At 39.4% G+C, this 18,696-nt stretch overlaps 1 protein-coding gene across 6 annotated transcripts in view; it reads right to left on the reverse strand.

Annotated features, from left to right (window-relative positions):
- UNC79 (unc-79 homolog, NALCN channel complex subunit) overlaps positions 1–18,696 on the reverse strand; it is a 108,220-nt gene that overhangs the window by 75,256 nt on the left and 14,268 nt on the right. For all 6 annotated transcript variants that reach the window (XM_033061746.1, XM_033061747.1, XM_033061742.1 and 3 more), the window contains 12 exons: positions 18,319–18,489; positions 15,173–15,265; positions 13,849–13,904; positions 13,100–13,229; positions 11,505–11,569; positions 9,653–9,741; positions 8,472–8,512; positions 7,238–7,266; positions 5,951–6,180; positions 5,276–5,447; positions 2,766–2,996; positions 806–996 (listed from right to left, as the gene is read on the reverse strand). In XM_033061746.1, the coding sequence (XP_032917637.1) occupies positions 806–996; positions 2,766–2,996; positions 5,276–5,447; positions 5,951–6,180; positions 7,238–7,266; positions 8,472–8,512; positions 9,653–9,741; positions 11,505–11,569; positions 13,100–13,229; positions 13,849–13,904; positions 15,173–15,265; positions 18,319–18,489 (1,498 nt within the window). The remainder of the gene's footprint in view (positions 1–805; positions 997–2,765; positions 2,997–5,275; positions 5,448–5,950; positions 6,181–7,237; positions 7,267–8,471; positions 8,513–9,652; positions 9,742–11,504; positions 11,570–13,099; positions 13,230–13,848; positions 13,905–15,172; positions 15,266–18,318; positions 18,490–18,696) is intronic.

Here is an 18,696-nt window from a genome sequence, read left to right on the forward strand (position 1 = left end):
AGTAGAACAAAAATGCAGCATCACTGAGTTAGCATGGCATACACTGTGTGAGAGAGAACAGAAAACTGGTAGAAGGCTAATCTTAACTGCAGCCTCACCTCCTACTTGAGCTGAGCTAGGCTGTTGATATCACCTGTCCTGACTATGCAAGGTCATCTTTGAATTTGGTGATGCACCTTAAGAATTGACATATGTCCAGTTTCATTTGAAAGCAATATCTTTTCCAACACCCAATGCAAAAATTGGAAAATGTCTCATCTCACTTGCCCATTATTCCACATTTGCACTAAAAAAATTTTACAGCAATACCTACAAATATGAACTCACAGTCAGTTTCAGAGCCCTGTCATCAGCTAAAAGGCAATGTGGAGTTTTACTGTCTAAGTCGTACACCAGACATAGAATTACAACTCCACCACCATTCTTATTCTGGTATTTCCTTTGCTCAATAGAGGAAGTTATTAGCTAAATAAACACATCAATGCCAGCTCTACTTATTCCTGCCATTTCTCATCAGCTGGACAGTAGGAGAAAGATGGTCCTTCCAACATGCTGCAAGAAGCACACTAAAAATGTGCCTTGCTCACACCAAAGAAGCATCCATGCAGTTGGCTCTTAGATACCAGAAGCAATAAAAGAAAACTTTCCCAAAGCTTAAATCCTTCAGTCCAAACATAAGACATAAAAACAATTCCAAAGCATTTACTCACTGCTGTCTATTGCACAGAGTTGTCACCACCTTACAATGCTAAAACCCTCAACAAACATATGAAAACAAGAATGATTCCAACATATGCCTACATACCTGAGCACCTCCCGAAACTCCTTCAGCTGGTTATCAGGCACTTCTGTCCTTATGGCCTCCAGCCACTCTGGCATGATGCACTCCCACACCGACTGGTTTATCACGTTGTAGGGAATCAAGCAAAGGATTCGATTCAGCCCTTCTTTTAACTGGGTTACAGCACTGCATGATTTGTCCCAGTATCCACCAACCTGTGGGTATTTCCAAGAATTATACTGATGACAACATTTCCAGTCCCTGTAACTTGCTCAGTATCACAAATTTTCTCAGTGTGTTGCAGCGAGGAAATATTTGGAGGTGATCATTAATGTCTTCAAGGCAGAATTTAGTATTCAGCCATAGAGCTGCATTGTTTTTTCCTCTTTCATTTGACTGACAGTACACAAAAGCATTGTCCAAGACTCAAATGAAGTTTGCTCACTTCCAGGCCATGATTCAGTGTATTATTATTTACAGTTCAAAAAAAGACACAGATTTATTTGGTCAAACTTGCACCATCAATTTTTTGGTCTCAGCAACTTATTACAGTCTGTTACTTGTTACAGGCTTTATTTTGAAAAACTTGGTATATACAAGGTGTTCCTTCATGGGTGTTTGTTTAGGATTTTTTTTAAGAAAGGTTCTAAGTGATGGAAGCAAAAAAAGTGCTTCTAAGTACATAAGTAATTGGCATGCAGAGATTAATTATTCTAACTGACCTCGGTTCACATCTTCTGTTCCTGATGATGGCTCTAGAGATGCCTGCTGTTTTGGCAGCAATTACTGATAATCTCAGCCAGCAAACTATTTTTCCTTCATTTATCACAGCTAATTTCATGGCTATTTATCTTCATGTTCTAGTGAAGCCTTGCAAATCTGGCAAGTTTTTGATCTAGTCTTAAGTACTGCAGTATGGGGTAACAAAACTCAAGAGAGGGGTTGGCTCCAAAAAAAAAAAAATCTGTAAGAGATTACAGCATGAGGTTCAGTCCTTCCTTTTCCGTTAACCTCAAAACCATGGTCTCTTTAGCTCAGTTTCTAACATTTGAAGCATCCATCCACCTCTCAAATTGCCTCAACTGACCTCCAATCCTCCCACAGCCAGGTGTGCCTTACAGCAATGGTTCAGAGCAAAACACACATCTGTGCTGGTCTGCCCATGTACAGCAAATCCCATACATTATGTCATGGAAAACCCACAGATGTACAGTTCATGTCTGATGATGTAATATATCACACAGAGTCTTTATGGTCCTTCCAAGTGTAGCCACTTAATTTTAGGAAACAAGCCCAACATGTCCTCTGGACATTTTACATGAGAGGCTCAGAAAAATAAGGTCTTTAACAAGTATGACTGAGTGGTGAGTTCTGCTTCATAACTAATGGACAGAAAGAATGACTCTTCCTAGAAAAGGCTGCAGCAATGGTTGCACTTGGGCACCCTTGATAACCTTCCAGGTAAATCTCTCTCTCTCCATCAGCAACAAGGCAAACCAGGTCAGAATGGGATCTCAACTGAGCCACTCAAATTAGGTCTCTGAAGTTAGGATCAGTATTCCCAGAGTTCCCTTCAGTTGATTTCATAAACCTTAATTCACAGCTGCAGAGATAAAGTATGCAAAGAGCAAAGAAACATCACTGAAGGATCGTTTTATATCTGGGAGTAGGTAAATTATATATTTTACCAAAGAAAGTGTGGGTACTTCAGCAGCATAATGAAAATGTGCAGCTATCAAAAATGTACAGTATCTTTCAATACCTGTAATATTCTTCCAACCTGCCTTCACATTAGTGTAAATAATGCCTATTTTCTAACATAGTAAAACTAAAAATGCTATGAAGAGGAAAAATTCTCAAATTTCACTGCTCCCTCTACCACTGAAATTCCTTTGTTTCGTCAGGGCTGGGAAAGAAAAGGTGATTTTATTTAAGGCCTTCATCTCTGTAACAAATTTAAGGCCTTCAGATAAATTGTTCTTACCCTGGCAAATTCCATTGGCTTAGGAAGGAGGCACATAACCATGACATCAAACCGCACATCACAAACAGTCTTCAACCACTTAGTAACAAACTGAGGCTTCAGCTTTTCAACCAGGCTACCAACTTCATCATCCATCATGTAAGCTGTAGAGTGGAACCACTGGAACACCATGCTAACCAGCCTTGCTAAGCTCTCTGTGGGTGTGTTCTCACTGGGAGTGCAAAGGCTCACCTGCAAGAGAGAAACACAAACTTCCATTTCTAGAATTAAAGGTGGGAAATTTTTTGTCTGCTATATTTTGCATATTCTCAGAGTTATGATGATGCAGATTACACAGGAGATAAATGAGATATTCACTTTTGAATAGAGGTTGGTACAGGACAACTGATAAAATGTTTCATAACCAGAAAACAACAATAAAAGGGACAACAACCCAGGCATTGAATTATTTTGTTTACTTTCAACACTGAAAAAAATCAGTAAAGAGTGCTTTGACAAACATTTTCGCTAGAACTTTAAAATTACTTTTAAATTCAGAAGGTCCTGTAATACCTGGTAAAATATATGATATACATAGACACACATATATAAAATGTACCAGATAAAAAGACAAGTCAAATCAAGAACTTCAAGAACTCTGAAAGAAAATGCCTACCTAAAGTAATAAGGGGTATTTACTCTGCAAAAATATTCCAATCTTGAAATTTTGTCCTCATTTGAGGCCTGAATATGAGTTTTAAGTCTTCAAATATTGCCAAATAATGATTAATTAATGGTTCATTAATTGATTAATGATTCTTCTTCCCTTGTCCGAACTCTCTAAAATGATACCTGGACTGTAAAGCTGTCACAAATCTGAGACCAAGTTTCTATCCCAGTTCACAAGCCAGCACACTGCTAAGCCCTTAATTACCTGATGTTTGAGCTCTTGGTACCCTCTGGGGACAGGAGACAAAGTTTCAAGTCAGGTTGCTGCACTGAATGCAAAGAATGGGTGACAGGAGAATTTAGAAGCTCCTTTAACCACCTATCAGCTATTCATTGTCATTTCCTAGTGAAAGCTGCACTCTCAACACTTGGCAACCTGAAACTGGTGACCACTGCCTTGCAGCAAGTGAACAATGGGAAATGCTCCTATTATATGTGGAGAAAGAAATGACAGCTCTCCTTCCCAGAAAAACCAGAACCCATTTAATAAATGCTCCATGATTTTTTTTTTTTGAGATGAGGAAGCTATCAACCCTCTTTCCCATTCAAAGTACAGTTTTCTACTTCATTGCAGGTTGAAGTTAAGGGGTTTGCTTCCTTGTGCTTGGCTCAGCTGAGCATTAACTCACAGGCAGTATCAGCCAGCAGTCTTTTTAGCAGGAACTCTTGACTTCTATCCAGTTTCTGCATAAAAGAGTCATTTTATGAAGGGAAGCAGCAATCCAAGACTTCTCACAACCTGTGTGGTCATCTCTGTCAACACCCATTACAGAGAGATAAGAGGTTTTACGAGAACAGAATGGAGACAGTTCTTCCTCCCTACCACAGAAAGGTACATTCACAATGTCAGGGATGAGGCATGTACAATGAAACACAACCTGTTCTGCTCACACTTCAATTCTACTTCTGGAAATCCAGACCTCCAGTCTTCATAAAATATTATTTGATGCAGAATAGATGCCCAATAAAAACATTAAAAATAGCAGATGTCTTTAATTCTAAAACAACATTAAAAAACAAAACCCACAAGATGTCAGCAGAATACAAAGTTTATTCATGTAGTTCCTTGAAAATGCAGAGCAGCTTTTCTGGCACTATGGAATTCCACACCTGCCACCAGAGATCCTACCTCTGTTTAGATAAAGGATGAGGGGTCCTGCTGTTTGCCCACCTGTCACCGGGTGACTGAAGAGAGCCTGAGAGGAAAGGTGGATTGCAAAGAGCCTGAGAAACAGAATAGTCCTTAAGGAGAACTGCAGAATGCAGTTTCTGAGGATCTATCAGGCTGCAGCCTGGCCTGTGTGTGTGAACCCACACCAGGTGAATGGAGTATGCTGACTGACACAACTTGATCAAGCTGACTGCAGGAAGGAACAGCATCCCGCTAAGAATCCTCCAGCCTATTCAGAGGTAAGAGAGAAAGCTCTGCTTCCAGAAAGTGGTGTTGAAAGCTGGAGGGAGAAAAATAGATTTTTAGGGGACTGCCTTTTAAAGTTAAAATAATGGCACTCACCAGAGGGCATTTGTGAAAAGACGCTGATGGCAAATAGAAAGTCAATTAAAAAACTGAGAGTGACCAATTCTGTCACACACTTTGTAGCAGACTCAGAGGCAGCCAGCAGCTCTACAAAAACCAGTTATGAAATCTCCAAGTCCGACAACTTCACAGGACAAATGTTTGCTTACAAATCAGAATAAGTCACCAACTAAAGCCAAGAAGTAAGAATAAAAAATAAAAAGAGGTAAAACAGAAAACAAAGGAGAGGCAACCAAGAAGAGAGAAGAAACCAAGAATTTCTTACCAAGAACCATATCCCAAACTGGCTCAGGAGGCGTTGGTCATGCTTGTCATCATCTTTATTATCAAAGTCTGTGTTGTCCAGGGAGTGATGGGAAGAGGAGAGGCCCATCTGCCTCCTTCGGTTGAGTTCATGCTCCCTCTGCTCTGCATGAAACTCTGCTTCTTTCAGCAAGCTACAAAACAAGCTCGTGGTCAGTGAATGCAACTTTCCAGCAGTGGATACAGGTATCTAATCAAGAGCAGCTCCGTGTAAAGCCATATGAATGTCATGACTGTCCTGAAAGAAAGTAACACCAAATCCTGGGATTCCAGGCTGACTTCCCTATCAGGACAATGCCCACACCTGAACCATTCTCTGCTAAAGCAGCAGAGGTTCAGTGTCTGCTCTCAGATTGTCCCAGTGGAAAGAAAATCCACTGCACAAGACCTGCAGGCACTATTCACACAAAACCCTGATCTGCTCCACACAGGGATGCTCACACCTGTTACCTGATGACAGCTTCCACGGTGTACACGAGCTCCTCAGCACTATTCACACAAAATCCTGATCTGCCCCACACAGGGATGCTCACAGGCTGTTACCTGATGACAGCTTCCACGGTGCACACGAGCTCCTCAGCACTATTCACACAAAACCCTGTCCCTGCTCCACACAGGGATGCTCACAAGCTGTTACCTGATGACAGCTTCCACGGTGCACACGAGCTCCTCGGCGCCGCACTCGCGGGTGTTGATGGGCGGCGGCGAGGTCTGGTACAGGTGGGTCTCGGCGGCCGCGCCCACCTCGCTGCTGTGGTGGTTCGAGTGGCACCTCTTGCAGTAGCGCACGGGCCGGTTGCCGTGGCGGCCGCAGCAGCCCGCCGAGAAGCAGGTGACGACAGCTCTTCTGACGTGGGAGCTGCAGTTCTGCAAAATAAGAAAGGGTTTATCAGGCCACAGGTATCAGGAAATGGAGCCGACAACTGGGACGAGAGTCAGCGCTACAGAGCTGGCACAAGTGTTGGCAATTTCCAAAATGACTCTGTGAAAGCACGACTGTGTGCAACCTCCTTATGCCAAACATCACTGACCTTCCAGAAAGACAAGCTCAGGACTAACTGTTGAGCCTGGATTTAAATGTCACAGTTGCTCCTCTTCTGAAACACCAAACTGACACTTGAGTCATCAACCTCAACCTCCTGACTTGGAGCAACCTCTAAATTTTACAGTAGCTGTCTTAACACCTGCTTCCACTTCAGAAGGTCTTTTTAAGTTTCAGGTAGCAACTGGTAGATCCTTAGGAGTGCAAAAAAATGGTGCCACCATGCCACAGTTTATGCTATGTAAGGATCTGCCTTATCATAGGAAACTGTACAAGCCTTTGAAATAAGCACCTGAAATTTCTGCCACCTAGTAATCCAGCCCAACAGAAAAGCTTTCTTTACCCCATGAGAACTAGAATATGTTATACACTGTATTCCTTGCTATTAAGGTCTTATTAAAACGCATTAGCTGGTATGTACCGCAAGCAGATTCTTTTTGTCAGCAATCTTTTTAGAGCCAAACTAAAGATTTTCAGTCCATGTATTTTTAAAAATACATATTTTTAAGTATGATTTTTGCCCAATTTAGAATTAATCCAAGACTTCAAGGAGATGGGAAGATATATAAACACTTAGATTTAAAATTCATCTCTTGTTCTATCCTCTTCATAAACAGAGTTACAGAATACAGAGCTCAACTGCGTAATTGGATTGCTTTACTAATTGCCACTTAAACTAAAACCTACAACTCAAATCAACATTGTCAGTTTTAACAAAAAGAAACCTGCTGCTGCTGAATCATTTCCATCCACCAATAAATGCATTCATGGGTAAATTGTGAAGTTTTGGAATGGTACAAAGAAGAACACACTACACAGTAATGGAATGACATTACACACAACATCAAATCATGCCCCATCACACAAATGGCTGAATCTTACCTTCTTCTGACATATAGCAGAAATTTCAGCTGCAAGGGGAAGGCATACAAAACATGAACACATGATCTTTCTGGTTTACTACGGCAGCCATGGGAAAATGACATCCTGCAAGGAAGTCTCTGGGCTAAACTTGTGTTTCCAGATACTACTGAAACCCCTAAGCCTGCATTAGTTAGGATACTTTGAAATGCAATAAAGCCTTGGTGCATTAAGTGTGGTGTGCTCTGCAGCCCATCCACCTTCTTTCTGCTTATGCCTCTGCCTACAGACAGACCTGTAAAAGCACACCCTGTACACATGACTGTGGCTTGTAGGGGACAAGGCTCAGGTGGGCCTGCTCTGCTTGTGAAAGCTCTTGGCATAAAAGAGTAGTGAATATGGGTGAACAATGTGTAAGCAGCCACTACGTCTGTGGTTCATGGTTTCAGAGTGAAATGTTTGCAGATTCAACCTGTAAGCAGTAGCTATTTGATCTGTTGTCCTGGCAACATATGATTCAGTAACTTTAAGTGGCTGCTCAAAAAGAAGTGGTTCCCTTAAGTAAATAAAACATCCTTAATCTGGATAACATTTCAGCTAAAAGCAGACAGCAAAAAAAATCTCAACTGCTTAAGAATTTTCAGTTTGCAAAGCAAAGAAAGAGGCAGTGTCTTCATTCTCTCCCTAGAAGGGTTATTTTAGACAATATGCTGATTACTCTGTCAACATGCTTTGCCTGCATCCTAGCAGATAACAAAGTATCAGGTTTTGTCATTGGCCAAAGGACAGTGATTGGATTGATGACTGGATCATTGAAAAATATTTTATGTCCTTTTCTGATATCCTTTGCAGTCTCATGTTACAGATTTTCAGCAGCATTTAGAGCTTGCAAATCAGACCCAGGTTACCAGAAGAACTAGCCCCAGTTTTTGGACAGTGCTGTGGGACACAAATACTTTTTAAAAGCTTGGTTCCAATTAGGAATGCTTCAAGATCTGAAAATCTGTTCAATCATCTCTGTTTCCTCACACATTAAAAGTTGCATAGCATTTCAGATAAAGAATTAGTTAATTCCTCATAGCACTTTAAGGACATTAAGCAGCATTGAGGACAAACTACTTTAAAAAAAAAACAAAAAAACAACTCAACACTTTTGAACAGAGTGCAGCAGTTCAAGTAATGCAGTATGGAGAAATATCAGCATAGCTTTGTACAACCATTATTAGTTTGTACCTACCCTTAAAATACCTCTTACCTTGCGGCAGAAGAACATCAATCAACCATTCACTGTGATCCCTGTAAAAATGTATATGTAATTAGCTTTCTTTTTATACATATACATGTATGTATATATGGATTTATTGGTAGGAAAATTATTCTGAAGCTTTTTTTTCAAATGTAGTTTTATAAACTGCAGACTGGTTTACATAACATCCCTTTGTTGTGCTCTCTTACTGTAAATTACCACTTTGATGATGTTGGTCACCATGTTCAAGGCTCTCAAAAATTACTTTTGAGACATAAATTTATCAAATTAAACCGAAGTGTGCACTGAAAGTCTGACAGCTAAGAAATTATAGTGAAGAATAACAGATGAATGCAAAAAAGAAACCAAGGTACCAGAAGTGTTTTCTGTGAGTGTGCTTAGAAGCTATGCTTCTACCAAATTCAATTACTTTTCCCTGCAGCTTTAACTCGATGATGAATTAAAAGCCTAAGGTGAGATGTAAGTGCTTTTCCCACAGCCTGTGTGATTTAAAGGTGCCTGAAACTGAGGAAAAAAACACTCCTTTAGGTTCTGAACAACCTGTAACTTTGTCCATTTGAAGTAATGACTGGCACTGTAAGTATTAGTAGACTTTGTATACTAATGCAAACCAAAGTAGCAATTTAAAGATTAAAAAAGACAATCAAAACTGAAAACAAAGTAAGGTTATTTTATCACAGGGTATATTCCTTCCAAGTACTGGCCAATCCTGGATCAATTTCTTTGATCTTTGCTGCTTTCTAGTATATCTTAGAGACTAATCTGAAATAAATGTTGCAAAACATTAGTGAGAGTTCTGTAAAAGAACTGTCACTGTAATGTTCCGTTTTAGATGACAACTTATGGATGAAGACAAAAAATGTTTCATAAGCATAAGCTGGTTCATTAATGAGGTTTTCCTGTCACAGTCAATGCACATAGATCCCACAGTATCTATTCTTTCAGAGATCTCAAATTAAAAGCTCTGTTTAAGGTAGGTGCAAATGCTGATCATGTGGGGTAAACATCTGTAATCCTTATTCATACTTAGTGGCAGTGTCCTCCATATATTTCAACAGGTTTACCAATACAAATTACATGGTAATCACACTGCAGAAAAGCAAAACTCCAGAGTTCTGAGCTCAGGAGTCTGACAATATTTATAATTTTCCAGCTCTTGGTTTACTTACCCAGCAATTCTTTGGCTGCATTCTTCACAAAGATATAGGGGAGGTGGCTTATCACCTAAAGCCACAGACAGAGATGGGTCAATGCACATCTGAAACATGGAGAAGGAAAAGGATTAACATCTCTGTTCATTGAAGCTTGCTGAAAACATTCAACATGATAAAGCTAGGACATAAAATATAACACAGTTTTGATATGTGTTAAGAGCGTTTAGTATTCTGAAAGAAAATACACAGCACATAGATCTCAAACTGTTTCTAACAAAGACAGGGATGTGAGAATCTGTAAAAAAATAGGACATATTTCAGTACCAATATTATTGCTTTCTGAAAGACATTTGTTATAGATTCACATCACATATTTACTATACACTGCTACTTCTTCTTCCCCCAAAAAATAGCACTTAGAGGATCCATTGTTTAGGACGTGGTAATGGAAAGGTCTGGATTTTTCTCTCTCAAAAGTGCCTCTTCCAGCAAAATCTAATTTTCAGTCATCACAGTTTTCAAGTATAGAGCACAACTGCAGTGACAGAACAAAGACTCACAGTTCCCTTGGCAACATAGGTCCAGACTTTGTCTTGCATTAGCTTTTACCCCTTCACATAAGTCAATTACAGAAAACAGTTACAGCTAACAGCCAGTTCCATACACATTTGTTCAAGTGTTTTGTACTGCTAAGGAAACCCTGAACAGTAGTATGCATACACTGTATCTTAACCACTCTGATCACTCTCACTCCATTGGAGTGCAAGACTCCATAAATACAGACAAATACCTCTTTGGATGTTTCCCATCTTTGTCAACCAAATCATCTATTTAGGACACAACAGGCTTCATTTTTCTGAGTGATGACTGATCAAAACTGGTTCTGTCAAAATTAGGCTAGCAGATCACTCAAAAATATTTAGGTATTTAATCAGCAAAGCTTGAAACTGTCCTTTTTACATGTTTTGCTCTATTGTGTTATTAGCCTGGATCTAGTGATCACTACAAGATGAAGGAACAACTTTCAGCATTTTTCCTGTGAGAAAGGAATCACTGAGAATGACTGGAGAGGGCAGGAAGGTGGTCCCTCGCAGGACTTCTGAGATAAGTGCCATCATTATGTCCTATCACAGCCTGTGGAAAAGGCTCACTGCAGAACAGTTTGACTAAAGAAATCATATTAGTATACAAATTGCTGCCAGGAAAATTGGTTGTACCTACATATTTAACTAGATACAAATGAATTGATCAGTACCCATAACTGTAGTATGTTCTGGACTTGGGCTGCTGTTCTTGTCTCTGCTACCAAATTGTTCTGTGAGCCTGGTCAAACCTTTTTCATTTTTACATGTAAACAGTAAGGACAGAATTTACCTTCCTCAAAGAGGGCTGCAGAAAAGGTAAGTAAAGCTTTGTTGCTCTTTGCTTTAGGACACATTCCAAGCAAAGGCTCATGACCAGAGTAGGTGCATGGTATAAGCTCAATTAAGGTACCAAGGTGAACATGTACCTACACAATTGAAATAATGCTTCCTGTACACAGTAATAATTGTACATGTTTATAAACATGTATGTGTTCAAGAAAACATTTACATGGATTAGCCAGGAGCCAGCTTAGAATTTTATGAAGAGCTCTACAACCATCACCATGTTTAATTTCAAGATTTCCCACAGTAGTTGCAGGAGAAACCACATCTTGCTTTAGGCAGCTGAAGAACATATTCACAAAGGTGTGGCCCCCTTGGTCTCAAGAGACTTTGCTGCTCCCTTAGCACCTGTTTTTGGTCACCTGCACACCACCATGGCACATGGCACAACCTCCCCCACCCCAGAGAGCTGGGTTTGGCCCCTGAAGTAACAGCAGTACCTTCACAGCTGGTTTGTTAATTGCATTATGGCATTCAATGTGCTGGCAATGAATAGGATTCCAGGCTGCAAAACCAAAACATGGCTGATTAATAAGTGAGAAGAGATATTGATATTCTTTGTGTATAGAGGTCTCAGCTGAGAACAAGAGCCTCCTGTAGTAAGTACTAGACAAATACGAGTACAATACAAATAGCCATTCCTCAGGAAGGAATAATTACAGTAACAACCTTGAACTTACAGGCCTCCTGACTTATTTACAATATAATTAAATGAACCATGGATTGAGTGAGAAAATGGAAAAAGTAACCCACAGACATTCCTGTTGCAGACTCATCTTGATCTCACCAGCATCTTGAAATAATTAACTATTCTTCCATTCCAGGAGCAAGATGGTAGGAGTAGCTGAGTAAATTCAATTACATTCCCAGGCAAAATGAAAACACAGCTATGACAAAACTAGTCCAGTGGCAGAAGGAGCCTTAGCTGTGCAATGACAAGAAGTAAGCAACAAAGGGATGCTCAAATGGCATCACCTGATGCTCTACGGGATGCCCCCAGGTCAAAATGCCATGCAACTGCAGATAATACTTATCCCATTCTGGGATATATTAGAAAAAATCTTTATATATAAGGAATAAACATGAGTATTTCCAGAGCTAGTAACAACAGTTCAAAAAGAATACTCTCATAATTAGTTTACAGGCCTCCTTGCATGGAAGAAGTGATGCAGAGCAGTACATGAAGAATTTTTTTTTTTCCTAAATAGTCAAGAAAACTTATCAACTCTTCAATGGAAGGCTTTAAACAGATCAGACAAATATCTACTGGGAACATTCAGGCTGCACTTGAGTTGGTCTACAGGTCTTCGAAGGTTTCTTCCAACCCTTCATTTTCATAACTTAAAATGTCACATTCTGGTCCAGAAATTTCAAAAGTGAACAAAACATTTGCCATATGACAGAGATTATTAGAACAGTTGAGACAGACAAGCAGGAAAAGCAAATGATGAGTTGTGGCTGGACAGTCCACCCCTGTTGCAGCACCATCCCATCAGTGTCTCTGGGGAGTCTGGCAGACAGAGGACTCTGTACCATCCACCTACTCCAGCTGCATTCCTGACTTTGTCCCCCATTTTCATTCTATAATCAACCTTGAGAATTTATCCATTATACTAACAGCACCTGGCATCACCTGACTTTTTTTGACAGTAACAGCAGATAAGAAGTCTTAGCAACAGCAGCAATGTGAGCAGCTGGCACAACAAAAGCAACCAAAGCAATAATTGAAAGGAACATAAACCAGAACAGTTGGGAGGCCCAGGCAGCAGTTTCACAGACTATTTTTTACAAACAATATTTATTTCTACTCCTGTTTAGTTAATATTGTAAGACAACATATTTACTAGCCATGATCTGAGTTTTTATTTTTCATAACATCTTTTGAAAATGCAGATTAATGGATATTGCATATTGTTATGAAAGTACAATTAATCAAACAAAAAAAGTAAAAACACATCATAGAATTGTAAAAATGTGACTTTAATACTTCTCATAATTTATTTATTTTGGCCTACACAAAACCAGCTGCACTGACCTGTGTACTGCAGTCCTCTGTACTCACTGATTGCCCCAGGAGGTTTTAAATTGGGCCAATAGTGAAATAACATTTGTACTGCTGGAGGTTTAACTTGAGATGGCCCATAGGCTATTACATACAGCAAATCCTAAGGAAAGACATGTACAAAATGTTTATTTTTGCAAGGTAACAAACTGCAATTCAACATACTGTATTTCTGTTCAAAGATTGTTGAACACACAAAATTAATACATTTCATGCCCTAAGAAACTTCCTTTTTATGTCCTTAGAGACAGATTAGATGACCAACTTCAATGTTCCTGAGTTTTATCAGAGCATGCAACAACAACCACTCACCCCACAGTGGACTAACAGAGCAAAATGAATTCTCTGTCTAGCCATGGAGCAAAGAGGTGAGATACAGACACATAACCAGATTCAGAGCAGATTCAGACAACAACACTCACAAACAGTTCTTGTGAAAGCCCAGTCCTACATGAACTGAGAAGTCTGCTCATTATTAAAATTTCATTGGAGTCACAACCACATTGTACTTAGGAAACAGAGCTCTGTTCTATGAAATGTAGAACTGCCTCTGTAAACTAAAAATTAGAGGGACCTTCCTCTCCATAATCCAGAGGGAGGACTGGATGCAAAGATCATGTACAATTTCCTGGCATACAGTCAGTTCAATTTTCAAGCCATCTGGTTTTAATTACTACCCAAGCACAGTCATTTCCACGAAGTATATATGATCATAAACTTACTTTCCATACTTCTTGCTTATATTTCATGAGGCATTCCAATAATTGGCAGTGATACACTGAGAGAGAAAAGACAGTATATACTTAACATGGACATAGAAACTCAGGTCACAGAAGTGAGGTAATCAGCTAATTGGCTTTGCTTTGTCCATCCAAAACTCTATGCCTCACTAAAATATTTTTTATTTTAAAGGGCTTGCTAAAGAATCAGTGCCCTAAAAGTCATCATAAAATATAAGAAACTGAATATTAGCAACGTTTTTTCCGTCAAGAAATGCAGGAAGATGATTACCATGAGGGTACAGCTTTTTGCACAGCAATGGACATCTTTTTCCAACACATCTAATTGAAAAATACCTGCTGATTCACTAAAACTTTGTCCTTTTGTCACAGCGGTAAATGGGTATCTTGTCCTTCATCTTGAGGCAGCAATGGAAGTCACATGTAACAATATATTATTCCCACATATACCAAAGGCTACAGGAGTCATTCTGTATCAACCATGAGAGTCAAGTGAACTGTTTTACATGTCTGACTTCCCAAAATCCACAGGGCAATATTTTTTTCTGATGGTTTGAACACAGAAATCATAAAAAACAAAGACAGAACATTTAATGAAAAAACTGACTTCTGCAAACAGCTTTATAAATGGTGTTCTGCTTTTATTTACCTGTGTGAAGCAAGTGAGGATGATGTGGCACTCCTCACACAATGCAGTGTGGGGTTCCTCCACACACCACCTACCCACCAACACAGACAGCAGACAGTTGACAGCTGATGATCATGCAATGTAGCAGCTCACTGGGGTTAAATATTGCTTCAATTTGTTAGGTGATCCAAATGGTTTAACAGGGACTGCCTCACTTTTGTTTAGCTACTTGTAATTACATTTATCTTCTTTATAGTTCCATTAAGCCTGCAGCCAGCATTACCTGTCTTCTTTAGAAAAACAGTTAAGAATTCAGAGATATTTGAATCACAGTCTAAGACAGTTACTATGAATTTCTGTAGTCAAGGTAAGTGGTATTTCTCTCCAACACAGACATTATTTATGCCAACACTATATTCTGATGTCAAGCATGAGTACATCAGAGTCTCCAGTCCTGAGCCAAATCCTATTTCTTCATCACAATGAGATCTCTTATCTACATAATGATTATGTCCACCATGATGTTCAGAAATCTCAGCTTTGACTAAAATAAATAATTTTTCATCCTGTGCTGGATAGCACCACAGTTTTTTCCCATAATGAAAACTTTTCTGATTGCATTTGACAATACTTCCTGACTGGTAGTTTCAGAATGAATGATACTATGTTTACACATACCTGGGTTTGATGTGTACTGCATTGCAATCATCAGCATTGACGATGCAGACAGATTGACATGTGCTGGAACACCTTCTCGTTTTGAAGATCCCACTTAAAAGAAAGGAAAAAATAAATAAATTTTCTATTGTAATAGGAAAAGCAGGTGAGAATAGCATGTAACTGATTCCAACTCATGCAGACAAAATTCCTGAGGTGTCATGTCATGAAAATAAAAAAAACCCAAACAAACAACGAAAAAAACCCTAAAAAACTAGAAACACTCTATATTGAAGGTGAACCACTTTTTCTGGTGGAAGAGAAAGATGGAGAGGTATTGATCCACAGAGCACCTGGCTTTCCAGATCAGTGCAACTTCATCCCTAAAACTGCATCAACCAGGTGGCTTCTCAGGCCCTTCAGAACCCACAGGCTGGTCAAAATAACATCACTTGTAGTGCCAAGGGCACATAGGCCTTGGATTGCAGGAAGGGTAAAGAGGAACTGGAGGGTAAGGAATCAAGAACAAATGGAAAGCTGTTGAGGTGTGCTGAGGAAGGGTTGGGGCTGGTGATAGCTGCTGGTGTAGGGCACAGATTACTCCTCAGGGAGCATCTGCTAAGAGCTCAAGTTGCAGCTACATACCAGAAACACCAGTCCCATTGTTATGTGAACTGGGCTGAGATAACGATGAACAGCTCCACTGAGTATCTTTCACCTCACACAGAAAGTGGGTGGAGTTCCTCCAGGTCTCCCATGAAGTGGGTTACTATTAAACGGCACAAATTTGGAAAAACCCTGCAGAACTTTTACAAGGCAACATGGCTTTGAAGGCAAGCTCCTACACAGAGATGCCACAAGTATCTTTCCACCCTCACAGCATTTTCCCAAGCCTGGCTGCCAGGACCCAAATACCAAGCATTTGGGATAGAAGCACAGAACTGTAGCTACCAGCTCAGTGAGCTGTTTTCATCCCTCCCATCTGGTTCTCCAACTGCTTAGACAATTTTTTACATCCTCGCTTTTGGTTTGAATCAGAACTAAACACTTAGGGAAGCAAAGGTTCTGCACTTGCCTTGCAAAGGAGCATATAATTCCCAGCAGGGAAAGACAAGGAGACTAATTAAAAGAACACTCAAATAGAGACGAAGGAGGGAAGAGAAAATGGAGAATTTCTCCCTGTCTGCTCCCCACACAACCCAACATTACTATGGCTCCCTTCACTGCACTTCATTCATTTATTTTTGAATCTTATCCACACAAATAAGCACCCCAAAATTATTACAGAAAGGTGTATTTTTATGGATTTAAATTGGAACATACTTGGCAGCTCTAACTGGGCAATTAAACAGCCATCAGCAAAAAAGTAGGACACAGTACTAGATCAGTAATTTTAAAAAGCAGCAGACTGGTTTCATACAGAAATCTCACCAAAACTGATAGAGAAGAAAGCCAGCATGACAAATGCAAATGCAAGGATGCAATCTCTGTCAAGGGCAGATGGGGAACAGCATCTATTTAAGTAATCCAGGGATTTGACTCAACCAGTTATTCTGAGGTATAATTCTACAGATCTGAGGACAGACAGGTTAAGTCACCACCCTCAGCTGTTCTTTAACAGGTTACAGCAGTAGGAAAAGAAGTTGCTTAATGAAACATTCTGTTCTTAACCCAAAAAGAACCTATTGCACATGGTATGAAATACATCTTTGCAATTTTGATTTGCAAACTGTCATTAGACATGTCAAAGTTAATGGTGAAAAATGTCATTGCAATGTATTAAAAATGAGTGTTTTACATAAGAAAACTGAGGCCCAGGAGAGTTAGGGGACTTTTCCAAGGTTATTGACTGGTCAAATCATAAAATACAGGTGATGAATTAGCATTAAACATTAATCTCAAAATACTGGACTATACATCTTGCAGTATCTTCTGCATGCTTAAATGGCATTACTCTTGATCTCTGTACAAAAGCTGTTCATGTTTTTCCACAAAGATCAGGAATACAGAGGCAAGGAGGAGACACCCTCACAAAATCACAGAATGGTTGATGCTAAAAGGGACTTCTGGTGATCATCTTGGCCAATCCCTCTGCTCAAAGAAAGGCAACTAGAGCAGGCACCCAGGGCAAATTGTGTTTTGAGCATCTGCTAGGATGTAGAATCTGCAACTGCTCCGACAAACTGTTCCAGTGCTTGGTCACACACGGTAAAAACCTTGTTGGTTAAAACTGACCTAATATTGACCCTAATCATTCTCTCTGCAGAAATCTGTTATGTTTCTCATCACTGCTGAAGTCCTAACAAGCTTTTTGTCAGGTACATGGACAGGCACTGAAAACACACCTCAAGATCCATACCCTGGAGGGACTATAAAGTTAAGTCATCATATGACACGTTCATAGAGGGGAAGGAAAGAAAAAGAAGTGGAAAAGAAAAGAAGTGGAAAAGAAGTGGAAAAGAAGTGGAAAAGAAGTGGAAAAGAAGTGGAAAAGAAGTGGAAAAGAAGTGGAAAAGAAGTGGAAAAGAAGTGGAAAAGAAGTGGAAAAGAAGTGGAAAAGAAGTGGAAAAGAAGTGGAAAAGAAGTGGAAAAGAAGTGGAAAAGAAGTGGAAAAGAAAGAGGCAGGGGACCATCAGATTCAGTCCTAACTCTTATGGATTGGACACATTATGGATAGGAGACATTACAGGCACAGTTATTTAGTACAGAACTCAGAGAGAAAGTGCCAAGAAAACTGAGAGGTAGAAAATCAGAAATTCACCACAACATCATCACATTGAGAAAAATCATACTTGTACATCCAGATACAGTCCAGATGCAAAAATTACACATGTTGCTATTGCATCCATTATTTCAGGAGCAGTTTGCCCATTGATGCTGTATTCAAAACTTCCACTGCTGGCACTGAAAATTCTAGGTGTCTGGAAACAGTGACTTCTTAAATAAACATCACACTTTAAATGAAGGAAGAATTCATACCAAAACACAGTGCAACAAATAAATAAAAATTATAGAGCTATTTTCCTTTGAAAAATAGTCACAATTAATTATTTTATGTAAGTAGATTGATGTTCCATTACAATTCTGTGACAGATCAAACTTTGACTTGTACAGTCTGATACTACTATGTGTCAAGACAAAACAATACTAGAATGAGTTCTACTTACATATAGCCATAGGCAGAAAAGATGTGCTGAGATACTCTATAATATCCTTGTGCAGAAATGGAGGAAAGGTAGCTAATGTTGAAATCATTGTATAGGGTAAAGTACTCAAAATATCATCACTGAGAAAAGGAAGTAAGCATGTAGTAGTGTAAAAAATTGATTGCCCAAGATCTGTTGAATAAAATGAAAGAAATATAGAATCATTACAATGAAAACATAATTATGGCTATATACTTTCTTGTTTACAAAACTAAAAAATAAATTATATTTAAATTCCAGCTTTCCTCTCCAAGTAATTTGGGAAGATAGTCACTGTAGAGCTCATCCACAATTTTAAGTCCCTCCTAAATAGAGGGAAACAGCTGTTGAACACTACTC

This window comes from Catharus ustulatus, chromosome 6 (genome assembly GCF_009819885.2).
Source record: "Catharus ustulatus isolate bCatUst1 chromosome 6, bCatUst1.pri.v2, whole genome shotgun sequence".
Classification (NCBI taxonomy): Eukaryota; Metazoa; Chordata; class Aves; order Passeriformes; family Turdidae; genus Catharus; species Catharus ustulatus.